Below are 21554 nucleotides of genomic sequence, written 5' to 3'. Positions count from 1 at the left end.
TGACGTAAGCGGTTCTTTCCTCTGGCCCAGCAGAGAGTTGGTGCTAGCCTCGAACCGTTTTTTCTGGCCCCAGAGCCAGTTCTTTGTCAGTGGAAACAGAAAACCCGGTTCCAAACTAAGCACTGGCCCTGAACCAGCCCTGGAACTGCTTTGGTGGAAAAGGGGCACCTGTGTCCGTGTGGGTTTCCTCCGGGTGCGCCGGTTTCCCCCACAGTCCAAAGACATGCAGGTTAGGTTAACTGGTGACTCTAAATTGAGCGTAGGTGTGAATGTGAGTGTGAATGGTTGTCTGTGTCTATGTGTCAGCCCTGTGATGACCTGGCGACTTGTCCAGGGTGTACCCCGCCTTTCACCCACAGTCAGCTGGGATAGGCTCCAGCTTGCCTGCGACCCTGCAGAGGATAAGCGGTTACAGATAATGGATGGATGATCTAGAAGACACACCTCCATAGTAGTAAAAGCATGACTTTTGGATCACTGCACCCCCTGTTGGTTAAAGCACAGCTTATTTCATGACACCACTCATCAAATGAGTGTCTGACTTTCAAAGTCTCATGAGTGTGGCAGGGAAGCGACATGTAGCAGCACACCACAAGAACAGGCCTGGAGCATCGATCCTCTTCAGCTCGGTTTGACCTGCTGCCAGATATGCACTCTCAAAGAGAGGGGGAGTTTGTGAAAAGCACAGTGCCTACAGATATTTTAAAAAAGTAGACTGTTCAAGTGTGACTATATAGTGACATGCAGCCCAGAAAATCTACTATATATGCTGTATAAATGAGACTTTTAACAGCATGTATGAGGTTCTTTCTGCTTTGTATTGTTTTCTGCAGTTTTTGTATGATAAGGCACAGGAGACCAGCATCCTGTTCCATATTAAAGACAAGTACACAGAGAAGATGATTGACAGCACACTAAACGGTATGTTTTGTCTGTCTGGGTGTATAATTGGTCGTATTGTTCTTGTAAACGTTGTTGTACAGCGACGAGTAAGTTTGTCTGTGTTGTCTTTTTTTTCTGTAGTAACACTGTATAACTGCTCGTTGGGCCGGGAGGACTGCAGTCTGTGCAAGAACACAGACTTCAAGTACAATTGTGTATGGTGTGCTCGCTCACGCTCCTGTGTGTTTCATAAACTGTGTCCCAGCGACGAGGAGCAGGAGTGCCCAGACCCTGTCATCTCAGCAGTGAGTTCCACTCTGACACTTTGTCCCAATAACACACATTGTATACTGTAAATAAAACCCCAAATCAGATATCATTCCATTAGCTCATGTTTTAAAGCCTTTTTCTTTCCATGTTGTTTTGGTCAAGAAGATATCATTTTGCCAAACTTTGGCCTTTTACTGTATTAGTATGTTGGTGTAACGGGCAACTGAAAACTGTTCTTTAGTCTTGTTCAGTACTCCAACAATAGCTTTTATTTGTCTTGTAGTGTCAAGTACATAGTCAAGTGTAGAATTTATAGTTGTGGGAACCAGGGCCCAATGAATAAATCAGCAATCCGATTTATGAGATATGAGCTGGGCGGAACAGTGGTGTAGTGGTTAGCGCTGTCGCCTCACAGCAAGAAGGTCCGGGTTCGAGCCCCGTGGCCGGCAAGGGCCTTTCTGTGTGGAGTTTGCATGTTCTCCCCGTGTCCGCATGGGTTTCCTCCGGGTGCTCCGGTTTCCCCCACAATCCAAAGACATGCAGGTTAGGTTAACTGGTGACTCTAAATTGAGCGTAGGTGTGAATGTGAGTGTGAATGGTTGTCTGTGTCTATGTGTCAGCCCTGTGATGACCTGGCGACTTGTCCAGGGTGTACCCCGCCTTTCGCCCGTAGTCAGCTGGGATAGGCTCCAGCTTGCCTGCGACCCTGTAGAAGGATAAAGCGGCTAGAGATAATGAGATGAGATGAGATATGAGCTAATTGTTGATAAATCAGTATCTGCGTTTATAACAGCCAGCAAATGACCATTAAAAAAGAAATGGTGCAACGTAATGGACGTTTAACTATGTTATGAGTGTTGGTGTTGTGTAGTTTGTCCACCAGAGGGCACACTGCAACTCCAGTGTTGGCAACACAAGTGTTTGGAACGCCACAAATCACAACAATCAGCTGACCCAAGCAGAGTATTTTAAAAAAAGTAAATTTCAGTTGTACACAAATTTATGCCATATATATGTATGCAGATTGTTTTTGGGTTTTTTTGTTTTAACTGAAAAAAACTTTTGTACAGTTACTATATATAAATAAACCAATAAAGTATCATAAAATATTATACATACAGGACACTTTTTCCATTGAATAAAAACACGTGTTCTATTCCCTTCTAGCGGGTTTCATTCATTTGGTTCAACAGCATGCAATATTGTGAGCGTATCGCTTATCCTTCATGTATTACGTCACTCTACCCAATGGAGAATGAGCGTTGAATATGGTTTACAATATTGCATGGTTGTCAAGACAGCATGGCGTCACACGTCAGAGGCGTAAAACTTCCGCGCTAGCGAGCGACTGTGACAGTTTGTAAACAAACATGGGCGCCAGGTTTGCGTTGTTAAATACAGAAGATTTTGAGAGAATTTTGAAAGAGAAAGACACGTTGAACACCAGAAAGGAATGGATAATAATAATAATAATAATAATGGCTTTTTTTCATGGTGTATCAGATATATTCCATTCAGCTAGCATGATATTGAATTTGACTCTTTCACTATCATGCTAGCTGAATCGAATATATCTGATATACCACAAAAAAAAAGCCAGCCAATATTCTCATTCTCATCTCCTCTAGCCGCTTTATCCTGTTCTACAGGGTCGCAGGCAAGCTGGAGCCTATCCCAGCTGACTACGGGCGAAAGGCGGGGTACACCCTGGACAAGTCGCCAGGTCATCACAGGGCTGACACATAGACACAGACAACCATTCACACTCACATTCACACCTACGCTCAATTTAGAGTCACCAGTTAACCTAACCTGCATGTCTTTGGACTGTGGGGGAAACCGGAGCACCCGGAGGAAACCCACGCGGACACGGGGAGAACATGCAAACTCCGCACAGAAAGGCCCTCACCGGCCACGGGGCTCGAACCCGGACCTTCTTGCTGTGAGGCGACAGCGCTAACCACTACACCACCGTGTCACCCACCAGCCAATATTATTTAAATATTTTATAGTTATATTAACATTGCATATATACTGTATTTGAGTGCTGAAGATGGATTAAACTTTTTTTTCTAATTAAGTAGGCTATACCTTGAAAACACATAACTAATAAATGTATGTGTTTCCAGATGAATACTTATTTATATATACATATAAAATGTTTCATGTACATTTAGGCCTGCTTGATTATTTTTATACTATTCACAACTTTTTGAAAACGTTTCTATTTGAAGATGTTTGTGCCCCCCCCTTTCCTTTTTTTTTTAAAGGGTGGGTATCGGTTGATAATATCGGTTATTGGAAATCAATAACCTTTTTATTATTATAGTTATTAGGGCCAAAAATCCCTCGTTGGTCAGGCCCTTGTGGGAACTTATTCTGAGTGGCTCCTCTTTGTCCTCATTTCCTTCTAGATAAGTCCTCGTTATGGTCCATTGAAGGGAGGCATCTCTGTCACCATTAAAGGTTCAAACTTGGGAATTCACAAGGATGACATCAAGAGCATCTCTGTAGCAGGAGTTCCCTGCATCCACCAGGAGGAGAAATACTCCGTTTCCACAAGGTGACGTCTCAGATACAGTCATCATGCTTCGGAATCAAGCCTCACACTCGCTCTCTCAAGGACTGGAGTGTGCAGGTCTTTTGATTGAGCCTTAGGGTTCAGTGTTGCAGTAAATTTAAAGCTGGGCCTGTATTTGTTCGTCTCTGTGGTGCTTTGTGTAATTCCTAAAGTTTCACGAAACTCACTTTTTCACCTCTTTGCCATCTGTGCTTTCCTGAACCCTCGGAACACCGTATTCAATATTTGAGGCTTAAGCTGAGAGGAAAGAAAAGTGGCAGCTGAAAAGATTGAAAGCTAAAGCAGTAATTTTGGCTCTAACCTGTCGCCTAACCATGAGCTGGGATATGCTGGGGAGATCCCACACTGAGCTTTTAAGCTCACTTACACTGCTTATGTCCGAGGGTGGTCCGGCTTTGTGTTCGCTTGGCTGCTAACAAGCCTCTCAAGTCCTTACGAGTGTGTGTGTGTGTGTGTGAGAGAGAGAGAGAGCTCCAGGCATTATTCAGCAGGGTTTGACATCAGCGTGGTGCATACACACTCACACCACTTTGAGCCAGAGGCTTCAGTAGATCTCTCTCGCTGGAATCTACTTCACTGAGTTCTCCAATGAAACACTGAGAGTTGGAGTTATTGTTCAGTGCTGCACTTCTGCATCAGCACACACTGGTTGCACCATTCATCTGCTTTCCTGTGGCATGCTTTTAGACATACCACAGAGAAAATACCTACTGTATACATCAAGATGGGGAACTCGCTCTAAATTCTGTCCCTTGTTCGCAGCATCGTGTGCGAAATTGGTCAAGTGATCCACCGAGGCCCGCATCAAGGACTCGTGAAGGTCGAGGTCAAAGGAGAAAGGAGAAGCAAATCCTCAGTCTTCTTTACTTACCGGGTGAGTCACGACTCCTACCCAGCATGCACCACGTCATTCATCACACCTCAACAAACCATCTGAGCAATGAAGATATCTCGAACAAAGGAAAAGCTATCTAATGTCGCTTATGAAGAGATTATTATAGAACAAATGCCGTAGATAACCATTAGACCCATTTCGAGACACATTTGCTCATTTCATGCTTGAAATTGTCTTATTCTATTGGCAGATAATTTTTCAGCTTTATAGAAAGAAACGCTTTAAATAAACAAAATGGCCTGCCAATAGAATAAGAGGATTTCAAGCATGAAATGAGTACACACAATCTAGAAATAGGATTAATAATCATATATATGTTTCATAACAATCCCTTAAGGAGAAATATGAGTTGAATTTGCCAATATTCAAGATATTTTTACTTGCTAAGATATCAGGTTTTCAGTACAGGTTATATTATGTAAGCCAGGGGTTCTCAACTTTTTCTGCTTCAAGGCCCACCTATTCATACTTGTAATGAGTCGGGACCCATTAAAAAAGATCCCTAATTATTTTGGCTCATCTATTCTATTAGAATCTAATAACCTATTGTAAAGTGTATTAATGGGATGTGACATCACTCCCTGTTCCAGATCGAAGCCCAGGAGTTGGATTTATAACTGTATGGATGTGCCAGAAGCCAAACCATGCATGCAGGACATTCTCAGTCAAAAGAGATTAACGATCCAAAAGTGGAGTCTGGTCCATTAACACAAGAACTTATTGCCATGTTTGTGTTCAGCAAACAAGCAAGTTATTAAAACCAAGAAGTGGATATAGAAACCACTCAGTGGGATTAGATCCTTACACACTAACAAAGAAGGATATTTTCTGTGAAAGAAAAATGTACTTACTAAATTTGACATTAGTAAAATAAACTTTGATCCTGCTGTAGCTGTAACTAAATACAAACACTATAGTTATGCATACTACAGTGGTGCTTGAAAGTTTGTGAACCCTTTAGAATTTTCTATATTTCTGCATAAATATGACCGAAAACATCATCAGATTTTCACACAAGTCCTAAAAGTAGATAAAGAGAACACAGTTAAACAAATGAGACAAAAATATTACACTTGGTCATTTATTTATTGAGGAAAATGATCCAATATTACATATCTGTGAGTGGCAAAAGTATGTGAACCTCTAGGATTAGCAGTTAATTTGAAGGGGAAATTAGAGTCAGGTGTTTTCAATCAATGGGATGACAATCAGGTGTGAGTGGGCACCCTGTTTTATTTAAAGAACAGGGATCTATCAAAGTCTGATCTTCACAACACATGTTTGTGGAAGTGTATCATGGCACGAACAAAGGAGATTTCTGAGGACCTCAGAAAAAGCGTTGTTGATGCTCATCAGGCTGGAAAAGGTTACAAAACCATCTCTAAAGAGTTTGGACTCCACCAATCCACAGTCAGACAGATTGTGTACAAATGGAGGAAATTCAAGACCATTGTTACCCTCCCCAGGAGTGGTCGACCAACAAAGATCACTCCAAGAGCAAGGCGTGTAATAGTCGGCAAGGTCACAAAGGACCCCAGGGTAACTTCTAAGCAACTGAAGGCCTCTCTCACATTGGCTAATGTTAATGTTCATGAGTCCACCATCAGGAGAACACTGAACAACAATGGTGTGCATGGCAGGGTTGCAAGGAGAAACCACTGCTCTCCAAAAAGAACATTGCTGCTCGTCTGCAGTTTGCTAAAGATCACATGGACAAGCCAGAAGGCTATTGGAAAAATGTTTTGTGGATGGATGAGACCAAAATAGAACTTTTTGGTTTAAATGAGAAGCGTTATGCTTGGAGAAAGGAAAACACTGCATTCCAGCATAAGAACCTTATCCCATCTGTGAATCATGGTGGTGATAGTATCATGGTTTGGGCCTGTTTTGCTGCATCTGGGCCAGGACGGCTTGCCATCATTGATGGAACAATGAATTCTGAATTATACCAGCGAATTCTAAAGGAAAATGTCAGGACATCTGTCCATGAACTGAATCTCAAGAGAAGGTGGGTCATGCAGTAAAACAACGACCCTAAGCACACAAGTCGTTCTACCAAAGAATGGTTAAAGAAGAATAAAGTTAATGTTTTGGAATGGCCAAGTCAAAGTCCTGACCTTAATCCAATGGAAATGTTGTGGAAGGACCTGAAGCGAGCAGTTCATGTGAGGAAACCCACCAACATCCCAGAGTTGAAGCTGTTCTGTACGGAGGAATGGGCTAAAATTCCTCCAAGCCGGTGTGCAGGACTGATCAACAGTTACCGGAAATGTTTAGTTGCAGTTATTGCTGCACAAGGGGGTCACACCAGATACTGAAAGCAAAGGTTCACATACTTTTGCCACTCACAGATATGTAATATTGGATCATTTTCCTCAATAAATAAATTACCAAGTATAATATTTTGTCTCATTTGTTTAACTGGGTTCTCTTTGTCTACTTTTAGGACTTGTGTGAAAATCTGATGATGTTTTAGGTCATATTTATGCAGAAATATAGGAAATTCTAAAGGGTTCACAAACTTTTAAGCACCACTATACACTCAAGCACACAATGAAATTTCTCCTCTGCATTCAACCCATCTGAAGCAGTGAGCACACACACATACCCAGAGCAGTGGGCAGCTATGCTCCAGCGCCCAGGGAGCAGTTGTGGGTTACTTCAGCCCAAGGCTGCCCCGTGTTATCCTAACCGCATGTCTTTGGACTGTGGGGGAAACCAGGGGAAACCCACACAGACACGGGGAGAACATGCAAACTCCACACAGAAAGGCCCACGTCAGCCACTGGGCTTGAACCCAGAACCTTCTTGCTGTGAGGCGGCAGTGCTAACCACTACACCACCGTGCCGCCCAGAATAATTTTTACTTAACATGCCAATTAATAGTTATTCCACGAAACAATTTCACAAAATGAGCTGATAGCTATAAGCCATGGACGTAAGAGAATAAGAGATTGAGTGGAATAATTGTTTTATTCTATCCGCATTCACTGGATTTTGAGAATCACAGCATTTGTATTTTTATTTTTTGCAAATTCGATCAATAAAAACTTTATACAAAACAAACCAGCGAAATGATAGTAGCAATTTGTGAAAAATGCTATAATAATAATTCTTGAAAAAAAACCCATAAGTTCTTACCATCAAATACTTTCATTCCATATTTTGTTGCTTTTTTTTTTGTATTTTGTGGGGTTTTGTTTTCGAGTAGTTATTATTTCGTCCTCGGTTGGTTCAACAACACGCTCCGCCATTTTGTTTTTCTCTACTCACGGTATACAGTATGAGCTGATAGCCTAGTAGTCGAGCAGCCAATCAGAGTGCGCGATTTCTCACATCCAGTGAATGTGGCGAGAATAATGTGGAATATCCTAGGACACACTGCTGTATCATTAAAGCTACTTGTAACATGAAAGGGCAATCCATTATTTTTTTTTCCTCCACAAAGTGGACACTGGACCTATTTTCGGCTGCGGGATGATGTGCATTATCCCCACGGTGCAATATTTATCTGTCAGCTTAGCAGCACACACTAATTTTTGTGTATTAGCACATTTTATTGCATCACTATTATAGGGAGTTAACATTGCTCTGTCCCTCCCACAGGGATCTGTGTTTGCTCAGCGAGCTGACAGCAGTGTGTGCGTGTGTGTGTGAGAGAGAGAGATAGCGAGAGAGAGAGAGAGAGAGAGAGAGAGAGAGAGAGAGAGAACGCCTTGGTGTCAGTACAGCCCGGGAATGATATGAGACCAGAACTCGAGGGAGTTATGATACAGTTATGAGTAGGTGGTAACAGAGTTAATGTCTTTCACTGCCAGTTTTTTAAGCTACAGCTCACTCAATTAGCCCCCAACTGATCCCCACTCGCAGGATGCACAGGCTCGAAGACTACTTTTCGGCAGCAGACTCTAATGTTTCAATCAGCTTAGTTTTGAAAGTCTTCATTTTTCTTAACCTAATCTCATTACCATGTTGAGAAAAAGCTGCCTGCTTTTAAAATTTGCTGAAAAACAAATTATGCCTATGGATGAATATAAATGAGAACGAGGGAACGCTGAAATGCCTGAATGTTACTGAAGACAAAAGGTAAAGCGAAGACAAACGCTAGCTCCGGTAGACAGAACGGTAGTAAGATCATTAGAGTAGATTAGTTTTGCTTTCCCTTGAGAGGAAGAGACCCTGGTTTCCCTTTGATTAGACCCTCCTTTCATGTGTCCACTTATTACAAGTGGCTGAGTTTAAAAAAAAAAAAAAAAAGACTGAATGGTGTAACATGTTGCAATATGCTGTAATTTTTTTTCCTCCTGCCATCCGCATTATTTTCTCAGGACCCCAAGCCTGAGGCAGTGCAGCCCAGACGCGGTCCCAGAGCAGGAGGAACAATCATCACCATCACCGGCACTGACCTTGATACGGCTTCGAAGGAAGACATTGACATCTCTGTGGGTGGAGTGGCATGTCCAGTGTGAGTGCAGTGTTGCATCATGGGTGATGTAGTTTGTACTGATTGGCTTTATTACACAGAGGCGCACGTGTATAAAATTGGCTCGGCAGAGATGAGGAAAGTAATTACTCATAACCTTTCTGAGTCGGTGTAAAGGTATATGTGACCTTATTTGCCTTTCTGTACTCTCGTTCTCTCTCCGTGTGTCTCCACGTAGACGTTTCTCACGTTCCTTCCACGTTCATAATGTCCCACTTATCTTAACCTTTTCCCCTCAATTTTCTTCTCTGCTGCTTGCCTTTTGACTAATTTTGTTTGAGGTTTTTTGCCCTTTTTTTGATTAATTCATTTTCTTCTCACTGGATGATTCTCTCTCTCTCTCATTCTCTCTTTCACTCTCGCTCTTTCTCTCGCTCTCTCTCACTCTCTCGCTCTCGCTTGCTCTCACTCTCGCTCTCTCTCACTCTCTCGTGCACGCTTTCTCTTGCTCTCGTTCTCTCTCGTGCTCTCTCTCTCTCATGCTCTCTCTCTCACGCTCTCTTGCGCTCTCTTTCTCTCTCTCTCACTCTCTCGCTCTCTCTTGCTCTCTCTGGCTCTCTCTCTCACTCTTTCTCTCTCTCACTCTCTTGCTCTCTCTCTCTTTCTCTCTCACTCTCTCATGCTCTCTCTCACTCTGTCTTTCTCTGTTTCTCTTGCGCTCTCTCTCACTCTCTCGCTCTCTCTCGCTCTCTTTCTCTCTCTCACTCTCTCGCTTTCTCTCTCTCTCGCTCTCTCGTGCTCTCTCTTGCTCTCTCTCGCTCTCTTTCTCTCTCTCACTCTCTCGCTTTCTCTCTCTCTTGCTCTCTCTCACGCTCTTGCTCTCTCTCTTTTTCTCTCTCACTCTCTCATGCTCTCTCTCACTCTCTGTTTCTCTTGCGCCCTCTTTCTCTCTCTCTCTCACTCTCTTGCTCTCTCGTGCTCACTCTTGCTCTCTCTCGCTCTCTTTCTCTCTCTCACTCTCTCACTCTCTCACTTTCTTTCTCTTTCTCTTGCTCTCTCTTACTCTCTTGCTCTCTCTCTCTCTCTGTAACAGTGAGGAGTTTGGAAAGCAGATCACATGTAAAGTGGGGCAGTACAGGAATGAAAAAGTGCCCTCTGACCCCCTGCCCGTCACTGTGCGCTACGGGAAACACACCAGCATCCAGGTGCCTTCCCTCTTCCAGTTCTCCAGCAACCCGGATATTTCCGACCACCAGCCCAGAAGCAGCTTCGACTGGTGAGCTCACACTGATTCACCATTTCTTCACCAAGAAGAGTGAAGGGAATGCTTTACTCACCCCACCTTATTTCCAGTTTTCGATGAACTGGTTCTCTTTTCAAACTTAAAAAGCTTGTGTGCTTGGACTCTAAATGTAAATGAATTGCTGCATTGGATTCAAACTATTTAGTGTTCAGCTCCAAAACTCCAGTGCTATAAGTTCTCATTTCTGTTCTGTTCAGATTTAAAGTCAAACAGAAGCCAAAAATAAACGGCGGTTGCTGATCGTGACAAATGCCCTGATGTGCCCTCTGCACGTTTAAATTAAAAATAAAACTTCCACAGAATTTTACAGGATATGGAACCCTCTTCTTGAATTTCTGGAATTAATTGAGTTCCCCTCTGCCAGTTTATATATAATCCATTTCACACATCTATAGCGATATGTGTGTGTCACCTGCATAGTTTGTGAGTATTGTGCACGAGTGTAGATAACACTGTACAAACCCACCTCCTTTCTACCGCCACTGTAAGCAAAGCTTCCTGTATGTCGGCCATACTCTCATTCACAAAGGCCCCCTTTTTAATTATCATTTTATTTATTTGTTTGTTTTGTGGGCGGCACGGTGGTGTAGTGGTTAGCGCTGTCGCCTCGCAGCAAGAAGGTCCTGGGTTCGAGCCCCGGGGCCGGCGAGGGCCTTTCTGTGCGGAGTTTGCATGTTCTCCCCGTGTCCGCGTGGGTTTCCTCCGGGTGCTCCGGTTTCCCCCACAGTCCAAAGACATGCAGGTTAGGTTAACTGGTGACTCTAAATTGAGTGTAGGTGTGAGTGTGAATGGTTGTCTGTGTCTATGTGTCAGCCCTGTGATGACCTGGCGACTTGTCCAGGATGTACCCCGCCTTTCGCCCGTAGTCAGCTGGGATAGGCTCCAGCTTGCCTGCGACCCTGTAGAAGGACAAAGCAGCTAGAGATAATGAGATGAGATGTTTGTTTTGTGTCTCTAATTTGTAATCTGTCCTACGTCAGTCAGTGTGTCTGTATAACCAAGTTTAACACGAGTGTACTTCTTGAAAGCTGGCCTAAGTCTATATTTATAAGTTCATGTCCTTTCACTGCCAACTTTGGCCAGGCATTAACATTCTGTTTGTATGATCATACTGTATGTGTACAAATATTATTATTGTGTACTGGCAATTGTAATATTGATAAAACAATAAACATGGTGGTGTAGTGGTTAGCGCTGTCGCCTCATAGCAAGAAGGTCCGGGTTCGAGCCCCGTGGCCGGCGAGGGCCTTTCTGTGTGGAGTTTGCATGTTCTCCCCGTGTCCGCGTGGGTTTCCTCCGGGTGCTCCGGTTTCCCCCACAGTCCAAAGACATGCAGGTTAGGTTAACTGGTGGCTCTAAATTGAGCGTAGGTGTGAATGTGAGTGTGAATGGTTGTCTGTGTCTATGTGTCAGCCCTGTGATGACCTGGCGACTTGTCCAGGGTGTACCCCGCCTCTCGCCCGTAGTCAGCTGGGATAGGCTCCAGCTCGCCTGCGACCCTGTAGAACAGGATAAGCGGCTACAGATAACGGATGGATGGAATAAACATAGTTGGAAAACAGATAAAATGTTATAACAAAAATTTCCCCATTTTAAAAGTTACGACATTGCTAAAAATAGGCTTACCTGAAACTGGATATCTGCCTAGAACTAGAACGCCATTTACCTTCGTAACACAGAGCCATCAAATAAAGGCTTCTAATTTGTGTGTGTGTGTGTGTGTTTACTGCTTCAGATGGGTTAAATGCAGAGAAAGAACTTCACTCTGCTGTAATGTAATGTATATATCACAAATAAAGGCTTCTGCTTGTAAAAATCTAATCAGAAATGTTCCGTAACCATGTGATTTTTACTGGTAACAAAGTCCGCGAATCACGTTTATGAAGTTTAAATCTCACTCGACTAGATAACGCATACGCGGTACTGACACAGATATGAGTAAGCAATCCCGTTGCCATAGCAACACGGTTCTTGCCGTCTCAAAAGGTCGCTTTTCTCAGTGAATAAAAACAAACAAAAGCATGTCACGTCAAATAATCAGTGATCGGGTTCATTTTTACACCCCAAACACTTGACACTCGGCACCTTTAGGGTTGTTTACGACAATTTAGAAGCGCTGTGTCTACGAGATCCAATAGCCTCGGTAAGTCATGTAGCGTATAGGTTTATGTCACGATTTGTACTCAGAGCGTGATATTTGAACCTCGGAGAGAGTAAGATGTCAGCACCCAGGCACATTGTTTTTCTTTTAAAATAAAATCTGTGCACAGTATACAGGTCCAAATAATCATGAACAAGTGAAGACTCGAGCATGTCTTGTATAGATATTATGTGTCAGGATAAAAGAGTTTACGTTTTGGGTTTTGTTTGGCTTTAAGCTTTTGACAATACTCTCACGAAAAATATGAAGCAGTCCTGCTTTGTATAATGTGGTGAAATGTGTGTGTTTTCCGTGGCCCGATTTCTAACCACTACATTTGTGTGTAACTCTTTCAGCGGTGGGAGAAAGATCAGAGTGATGGGCTCTGGTTTCGACCTCATACAGAAAGCCATCATCATAGTACAAGCTTCAGTTGATGAATGGTCTGGACTTCACACTCCTATGGCGGTACATCTGTGCCATCTGTATCACTCATCACGCTAGTAAATATTGTGATAAAAGATGAGATTTTTTTTTTGCAGTCCTGAAGATGAACTGCGTGTTTTTTCAATCAATCTTTGTGAGATTTCTCTTGTTCAGAATTTGCTTTCAGTTATTTTTTGGGGGGCAGGAAGTTCATTCCTGCACTGTCCTAAACAAAGCAACGAAGATTAAACAAGCATTCGTTTTATTTTTCTAAGTAATTTTTATTTATTATCTCATGATACGCTTTGAAACTTTTTTAGACACCTCTCCAAAACACGCACAGTCTCATAGAGTTCTCGTTTAAAATCCCAAGCTGTGTCCGAAATCACTCACTCATTCACTACTCACTGTGTAGGGAAGTCTATATAGACGACTATATAGTGAGCTCATGAGTAAAATGAAAAAAAAAACCACTTTCGGACACTATTCCACCGCGCTGTTATTTGCGTCATAACTGTCGCACAATTAAAACGTGCCAGATCAGTCGGGGGTGGCACGGTGGTGTAGTGGTTAGCGCTGTCGCCTCACAGCAAGAAGGTCTGGGTTCGAGCCCCGGGGCCGGCGAGGGCCTTTCTGTGTGGAGTTTGCATGTTCTCCCCGTGTCTGCGTGGTTTTCCTCCGGGTGCTCCGGTTTCCCCCACAGTCCAAAGACATGCAGGTTAGGTTAACTGGTGACTCTAAATTGAGCGTAGGTGTGAATGTGAGTGTGAATGGTTGTCTGTGTCTATGTGTCAGCCCTGTGATGACCTGGTGACTTGTCCAGGGTGTACCCCGCCTTTCGCCCGTAGTCAGCTGGGATAGGCTCCAGCTTGCCTGCGACCCTGTAGAACAGGATAAAGCGGCTACAGATAATGAGATGAGATATAATACAGAGCATATTTCCCACATTAATAAATACAAAGTACTTTGTGTCTGCTGCATCTTTCAGTTCTTTTAAATCAAGGCTGAATACTTTCTTCTTTACCTTTTTATTACAACCCCGATTCCAAAAAAGTTGGGACAAAGTACAAATTGTAAATAAAAACGGAATGCAATGATGTGGAAGTTTCAAAATTCCATATTTTATTCAGAATAGAACATAGATGACATATCAAATGTTTAAACTGAGAAAATGTATCATTTAAAGAGAAAAATTAGGTGATTTTAAATTTCATGACAACAACACATCTCACAAAAGTTGGGACAAGGCCATGTTTACCACTGTGAGACATCCCCTTTTCTCTTTACAACAGTCTGTAAACGTCTGGGGACTGAGGAGACAAGTTGCTCAAGTTTAGGGATAGGAATGCTAACCCATTCTTGTCTAATGTAGGATTCTAGTTGCTCAACTGTCTTAGGTCTTTTTTGTCGTATCTTCCGTTTTATGATGCGCCAAATGTTTTCTGTGGGTGAAAGATCTGGACTGCAGGCTGGCCAGTTCAGTACCCGGACCCTTCTTCTACGCAGCCATGATGCTGTAATTGATGCAGTATGTGGTTTGGCATTGTCATGTTGGAAAATGCAAGATCTTCCCTGAAAGAGACGTCGTCTGGATGGGAGCATATGTTGCTCTAGAACCTGGATATACCTTTCAGCATTGATGGTGTCTTTCCAGATGTGTAAGCTGCCCATGCCACACGCACTAATGCAACCCCATACCATCAGAGATGCAGGCTTCTGAACTGAGCGCTGATAACAACTTGGGTCGTCCTTCTCCTCTTTAGTCTGAATGACACAGCGTCCCTGATTTCCATAAAGAACTTCAAATTTTGATTCATCTGACCACAGAACAGTTTTCCACTTTGCCACAGTCCATTTTAAATGAGCCTTGGCCCAGAGAAGACGTCTGCGCTTCTGGATCATGTTTAGATACGGCTTCTTCTTTGAACTATAGAGTTTCAGCTAGCAACGGTGGATAGCACGGTGAATTGTGTTCACAGATAATGTTCTCTGGAAATATTCCTGAGCCCATTTTGTGATTTCCAATACAGAAGCATGCCTGTATGTGATGCAGTGCCGTCTAAGGGCCCGAAGATCACGGGCACCCAGTATGGTTTTCCAGCCTTGACCCTTGCGTACAGAGATTCTTCCAGATTCTCTGAATCTTTTGATGATATTATGCACTGTAGATGATGATATGTTCAAACTCTTTGCAATTTTACACTGTCGAACTCCTTTCTGATATTGCTCCACTATTTGTCGGCGCAGAATTAGGGGGATTGGTGATCCTCTTCCCATCTTTACTTCTGAGAGCCGCTGCCACTCCAAGATGCTCTTTTTATACCCAGTCATGTTAATGACCTATGTGTCAGAAAACAGAATCCAGGAACACGTCTGCCCGGGGGCATTTTGAGTTATTGACAGATTCAGAAAGTACCGTTTATAAGCTTTCCAATGATGCCTTCCATGTGGAGATCTGACAATATTTGAAGAATGTGTGGCCTTTTGAAAGTGTATACTTCTTAAAACAGGAAAGGGAGAAAATCGCCCTCAAAGTTTTCCATCTCAGCTACTCTGGCTGCAGGGCGGGCACATAATGCTGCTCATCTGCATGACATTAAGGAAAGCCCTACCCCCTACGAGCTAGCACGATGCTACTTTCATGTAAACAAAGATCACCACGTCAATTTTCCTTCCATGCAAAGTATGCCCAAAACAATTATGAAGTACAAAAATAAGTCCTAAAGTATACTTTAACGTTTTATGGTTGAAAAATTGCTCACACCGTAAGAAAGATAGCACAATGATGACACAACTAACACAACGCTAGTTTCATGTAAAGCCTCGGTCACAACCGGCCGTACGTGCTCCTACGGCCGGTCTACATGCAAAAAACGCATGAAACGCACGAGAGCGCGCGTGTGATGTGCTGATTTTCGAGCCGCAGACTGGCCGCAGAGGTTCTTTGTCATGTCAAACAAACTCTACGGGCGCTTACGTTTTTTTCAGGTTGCAAGACAAACTTACGGCCAACGCACGTCTTTCTCTGTGAACAAAAAAAAAAAAAATGCAGCAATTTGGGAAACGCCAAAAATCGCACGGCCAAAAAATCGTATGTCCGGTTGTGACCTAGGCTTAACCAAACCACAACACTCTCCGTTACATGCAAAAATAACCACACAGCCTTAGATTAATAAACTCACCCCATCAGAAAGAGAAACGGCACCTTGCACACACCAATGCCTCCGATGGAATGTAATCCTAGAATGGTCCGTGTATCATCCGATCATTCAAGTATTCCATTCAATCTGGAAAACGAGGTTGCGGTTTTTTTGCTAGAAATGGTTATCTCCGATGTAAATACCATGTGTCTGTTTGCTTCGCGGTGTTTCAGCTCCTCTGCGATCTGTTTAGCTTCCTCATTCCATAGTGAAATTACATGCCTGTATGCAACTAAGTAGCCACGAGCTCAGCTCGTATCATACAGCTGATTCGCGAAAAAAAAAAAAAGACTTAAATCATCATGTGAATGGCCCATATGGTAATTTACCCACACCCCCCAGCAGGCTACAGTCCTGACAAAAACGAGACAATTTGCAACAAAAAATGTATGCTTTTCCAACAAAACAATCTATTATCTGAAATACTGATTGCATTCTTCAAGATCTCAACTTGCACATGATGGAAAAAAACAAAAATCACAAATTAAAAAAAAAATGCTTCTTTTGCGATTATCTCGGATTCGTTTCAGCCGACACGTGTCCCTGGATTTGGTGAGGCGTTACCTATTGCCAACTGACCTACTGAGTTGCAATTTGGTCCTCCAGCTGTTCCTTTTTTGTACCTTTAACTTTTCCAGCCTCTTATAGGGATCTTGCATGTGACGTCACAGCCGATCCAGATTGTGACAGACGCCATCGTGTCGGTCAAACGCCATATTCCGCCTTCTACTTCTGGTTCTACTTCTGCTTTTACTTCTACCGTTTCTTCTGGAAAACCCTACTATATACAATTCTACTACAACGGCTGCGGCTACAAGCTCTCCCTACCTGTGCACGGTTTTTATGTTTTTTGTGTGTATTTTTGCGTGTTGTTCGTCTGTACCGGACTTCAATATCCACTACAACCGTATGGACTTACTGGACATTGGTTTCCAGCAGAAAATGACGGTTTGTAGCGATTTCCATCGCATGCACAACATTCCGGACGAAAAAAAAGAAAAACATTCCGGACGAGACCAGATTGCGAGACCAGCGGGGTCTCCGTGGATTGTTATCGGAAGCAAAGGGAAGGAGGCGGCTCCGGGAGCCGAAGCAAAAGCGAGGCTACAGGCAGAGCCGGCCTGTTGACTAAGCTCAGAAAACAGCTACTCAAACCTCCACTGCCAAGCCTCTACCTCTCCAACGCCAGATCCATGTAAACAACACGGACGATTTGGAATTACCTTATTCTATAATCGGCTAGTCAGTGCTATACTCAATACTTAAGTGACTTACCCATCCAGTGAGGATCATTTTCTTGCTTACAAGATGCCACATCTGAGTCGCTGACAAATCCTGAATTTCTGTAAAGATAACTGTCCAGAGATTTCTAAGCACGCAGTGCTTCACCACTGAACAGCGAGGGAAAGTTGATGAGGTAATCATACACGTCCGGGTATTCCGCTGGCAGTTCAAAATCCGGTCGTGAAAACTCCGTCCGGAAAGCCATAAGGGTCACAAATCTGTAGATCGTTTATTTTAGACATATATCTAGTTATCTGTTCATTAGAAAAATGAGCCGTGTAGTCCGTCGGTTGAAATTGATCCATTCTGTACACAAGTGCAGCAGTATTCAGCTGTGTTTTTGACCGACACGATGGCGGTTGTGTACTTTCCGGTCACGTGACTGCAAGATCTCTATTGCCCCTGTCCCAACTTTTTTGAGATGTGTTGCTGTCATGAAATTTCAAATGAGCCAACATTTGGAATGAAATTTCAAAATGTCTCACTTTCAACATTTGATATGTTGTCTATGTTCTATTGTGAATACAATATCAGTTTTTGAGATTTGTAAATTATTGCATTCCATTTTTATTTACAACTAGTACTTTGTCCCAACTTTTTTGGAATCGGGGTTGTAAATCAAATTTGAGGCTTTTGAGTAATTCCTCACTCTACACTGTAACTTTTATTCTTGTATTTTATCTGTCTTTCAGCGCGACCGCAATGCATGATGGTATATATTGTTTGGTTAGTGACCACTGGTTGTACACTACTTTTCACGGTGCATTGTGGGATACTATGAGTCCACTATATATGGTGTAATAATTCTCACTATACATTCGGACAGCACTACAAAATGGCGAACTCACTATATAGTCCACTATATAGTGAGTAGTGAGTGATTTTGGACACAGAGCCAGTCTGGGTCTTTCATTCACCTTTTATAAATGTATGTAAAATATACGGCTGTTTATTTGGAACAGGTTGTATAGACTGAGCAGTGTTCTCGAATATTGCTGTAAGGGTTGAGTGGGTGAACTCTGACTCGGCGCACAGCAAAGGGGAATGAGGGGAAAAATCTAATTCGCTTTCATTTAGGAGCTACATTAACACCGGGCCCGGCTGTTAGGCTTGATTAATATAGAGGGCAGCTCTAGTGAGTGGTCCTCTCTTTTCACTGCATGGGTGTTTGTGTGTGGAAATATATACGCTGACTTGAATTTCATTGTGTTGGCCTTTTTTTTTTTCATCTGTCGTTTCAGGTTAGTCAGGACGCTCACAGTAAGAACGACACTGTGCTGCAGTTCCTCTCCCCTGCTGTGAACAGAACATATGAGAGCCAGTCTTTCAGAACTTTCATCCAGCTCGACAACCTGATCGAGGAGCTGAAACCATTTGATTACCACCCAAACCCCACCTTCAATGAACTTCCCAACAAAGTCATCCCGGAGAACAGCATGATCATCGTCACGGTGTGTCTTCACTAGACATGAAAAAAATTGTTTGCAAATCTTCTTTGTAGCATTTGCTTTCAGTGAGGTTTGCTTGCAATCCAGTTTTCAGTGTTGGATAGGAATATGTAATATCTAATAAGAATATTTTGAACCAGGAATTGTTTGGAAACATTTCAAAATGTACAGTGTCTTGCAAAAGTATTCATCCCCCTTGGTGTTTGTCCTATTTTGTCACATTATAAGCTGGAATTAAAATGGATTTTTGGAGGGTTAGCACCATTTGATTTACACAACATGCCTACAACTTTAAAGGGGAATTTTTTTTTTATTGTGACACAAACAATAATTAAGAAGAAGAAAAAAAAACCCAGAAAAACTGGAGTGTGCATAGGTATCCCCCCTGCCAAAAAAAAAAAAGTCAATACGTTGTAGAGCCACCAGCTGCAGGTCTCTTGGGGTATGTCTCTGTTAGCTTAGCATATCTAGCCACTGGGATTTTTGCCCATTCCTCAAGGCAAAACTGCTCCAACTCCTTCAAGTTAGATGGGTTGCATTGGTGTACAGCAATCTTCAAGTTATGCCACAGATTCACAATTGGATTGCGGTCTGGGCTTTGACTAGGCCATTCCAAGACATTTAAATGTTTCCCTTTAAACCACTGCAGTGTAGCTTTAGCAGTATGTTTAGGGTCATTGTCCTGCTGGAATGTGAATCTTCGTCCCAGTCTCAAACCTCTGGCCGACTCAAACAGGTTTTCCTCCAGAATTGCCCTGTATTTAGTGCCATCCATCTTTCCTTCAGTCCTGACCAGCTTTCCTGTCCCTGCAGATGAAAACATCCCCACAGCATGATGCTGCCACCACCATGCTTCATTGTAGGGATGGTGTTCTCAGGGTGTTGGGTTTGCACCACACATGACATTTCCCATGATGGCCAAAAAGTTCAATTTTTGTCTCATCTGACCAGAGAATCTTCTTCCATGTGTTTGGGGAGTCTGCCACATGCTGTTGGGCAAACTCCAAACATGTTTTCTTAAGCATTGGCTTTTTTCTGGCCACTCTTCCATAAAGCCCCACTCTGTGACTTAAAGTGGTCCTATGTACAGATACTCCCATCGCCACTGTGGATCTTTGCAGCTCCCTCAGTGTTATCTTTGGTGTCTTTGTTGCATCTCTGATTAATGCCCTCCTTGCCCGGTCTCTGAGTTTTGGTGGGTGGCCTTCTCTTGTCAGGTTTGTAGTGGTGCCATATTCTTTCCATTTTGCTATAATGGATTTAATGGTGCTCCCTGGGATATTCAAAGTTTGGGATATTTTTCATAACCCAACCCTGATCTATACTTCTCCACAACTTTGTCTCTGACCTGTTTGGAGGCTCCTTGGTTCTCATGTTGCAGAGTCAGGGTCCTTCCAGAACAGGTTGATTTATACAGACATCATGTGACAGATCATGTGACACTTTGATTGCACACAGGTGGCTCTTAATCAACTTATTATGTGACTTATGAAGTGAATTGGTTGGATCAGCTCTTATTTAGGGGGTTCATATGAAGGGGGTGAATACTTATGCACACTCCAGATTTCGGGGTGGGGGGGGGGGTTTGATCTTAATTATTGTTTGTGTCACAATTAAAAAAAATGTGCACCTTTAAAGTGGTAGGCATGTTGTGTAAATCAAATGGTGCTAACCCCCCAAAGATACATTTTAATTCCAGCTTGTAATGCGACAAAACAGGACAAACACCAAGGGGGATGAATACTTTTGCAAGACACTGTAAATGTAATGTTATGTAAAATTATGTCATCCAGGGTCGGGGATTTTCCAAAGCCATGACAGCGAAAGAAGCGGAGGCTTTTGTGGGTGATGTATCCTGTAATGTGAACACTCTTCAGGATGATAAGCTGTTCCTGGATCCACCCACCACCACCCCGAGATCTCGTTCCAAGAGACAGCGGAGAGACACGACATCTGAACTGCTAGACCTTCTGGTGGGTTCTCAGTTTACCGCTCCTCCACTGCGCCCTGTCATTCCTTATGTATTATTGTATATTTGATGAATGATTCTCTCACTTGGAGCATTTACATGTGTTTAAAAAAAAAGCATTATAAATGTCATGATCCATATTAGATGTACAACCCGAGTTGAATTATTAGATGAACACGTTTTGTCTTGGTTCAGTGTAGCCTAATGGGAGCGTGGCAGGAAATAGGATATAACATTAGTCATTCCCAGGATGCCTTGCTTTGTGTGTGTGGTAATTAAAGTCCTGACCTGTTGTTTTGCTTTCCATCACAGATTAAGTTTGGTAATGGTGAGTGGGTGGTTGGCTCTGTGCACTATGAGAGGAAGTATGAGGTGAAACTGGATACAATTATCATCCCTGCAGTTATCGTTCCAATGCTGCTGATCATAGCAATCTCAGTTGTATGCTACAGGTAATCAAACTCCTTCCACCTTCATACACTTACCGTAGCTGATGGAGTTAGCTGATGCAACATGAAATTACTTAATCTATGATAATTCGTTATCATGGATGCAAACGGCGCGCCTTTTGGCGGATGCCGCCTTTTTCACGGCTGTCTGGGGGACTTGTGTGAATTGCGCAGATCCGATGAGGTTTTTTTTGGGGGGGGGGGGGGGGCGTTGGAGTGTCTGATTATAATTTCATCAAAGTAAACTCTGTATTAAAATTACTAAATAAGCAAATGTCGTTACA

General features: G+C 42.9%; 1 protein-coding gene across 7 annotated transcripts in view; it reads left to right on the top strand.

The window, feature by feature from the left end:
- Positions 1–21554, top strand: part of plxnb2b (plexin b2b) — a 380397-nt gene that overhangs the window by 318349 nt on the left and 40494 nt on the right. For all 7 annotated transcript variants that reach the window (XM_060914419.1, XM_060914420.1, XM_060914424.1 and 4 more), the window contains 10 exons: positions 834–921; positions 1024–1187; positions 3567–3715; positions 4496–4607; positions 8957–9093; positions 10145–10327; positions 12851–12962; positions 18646–18855; positions 20646–20825; positions 21134–21273. In XM_060914419.1, the coding sequence (XP_060770402.1) occupies positions 834–921; positions 1024–1187; positions 3567–3715; positions 4496–4607; positions 8957–9093; positions 10145–10327; positions 12851–12962; positions 18646–18855; positions 20646–20825; positions 21134–21273 (1475 nt within the window). The remainder of the gene's footprint in view (positions 1–833; positions 922–1023; positions 1188–3566; positions 3716–4495; positions 4608–8956; positions 9094–10144; positions 10328–12850; positions 12963–18645; positions 18856–20645; positions 20826–21133; positions 21274–21554) is intronic.

This window comes from Neoarius graeffei, chromosome 2, assembly GCF_027579695.1.
Source record: "Neoarius graeffei isolate fNeoGra1 chromosome 2, fNeoGra1.pri, whole genome shotgun sequence".
Taxonomy (NCBI): Eukaryota; Metazoa; Chordata; class Actinopteri; order Siluriformes; family Ariidae; genus Neoarius; species Neoarius graeffei.
The sequence above is the reverse complement of the archived record's forward strand: the minus strand, read 5'-3'. Positions and strand labels throughout refer to the sequence as shown.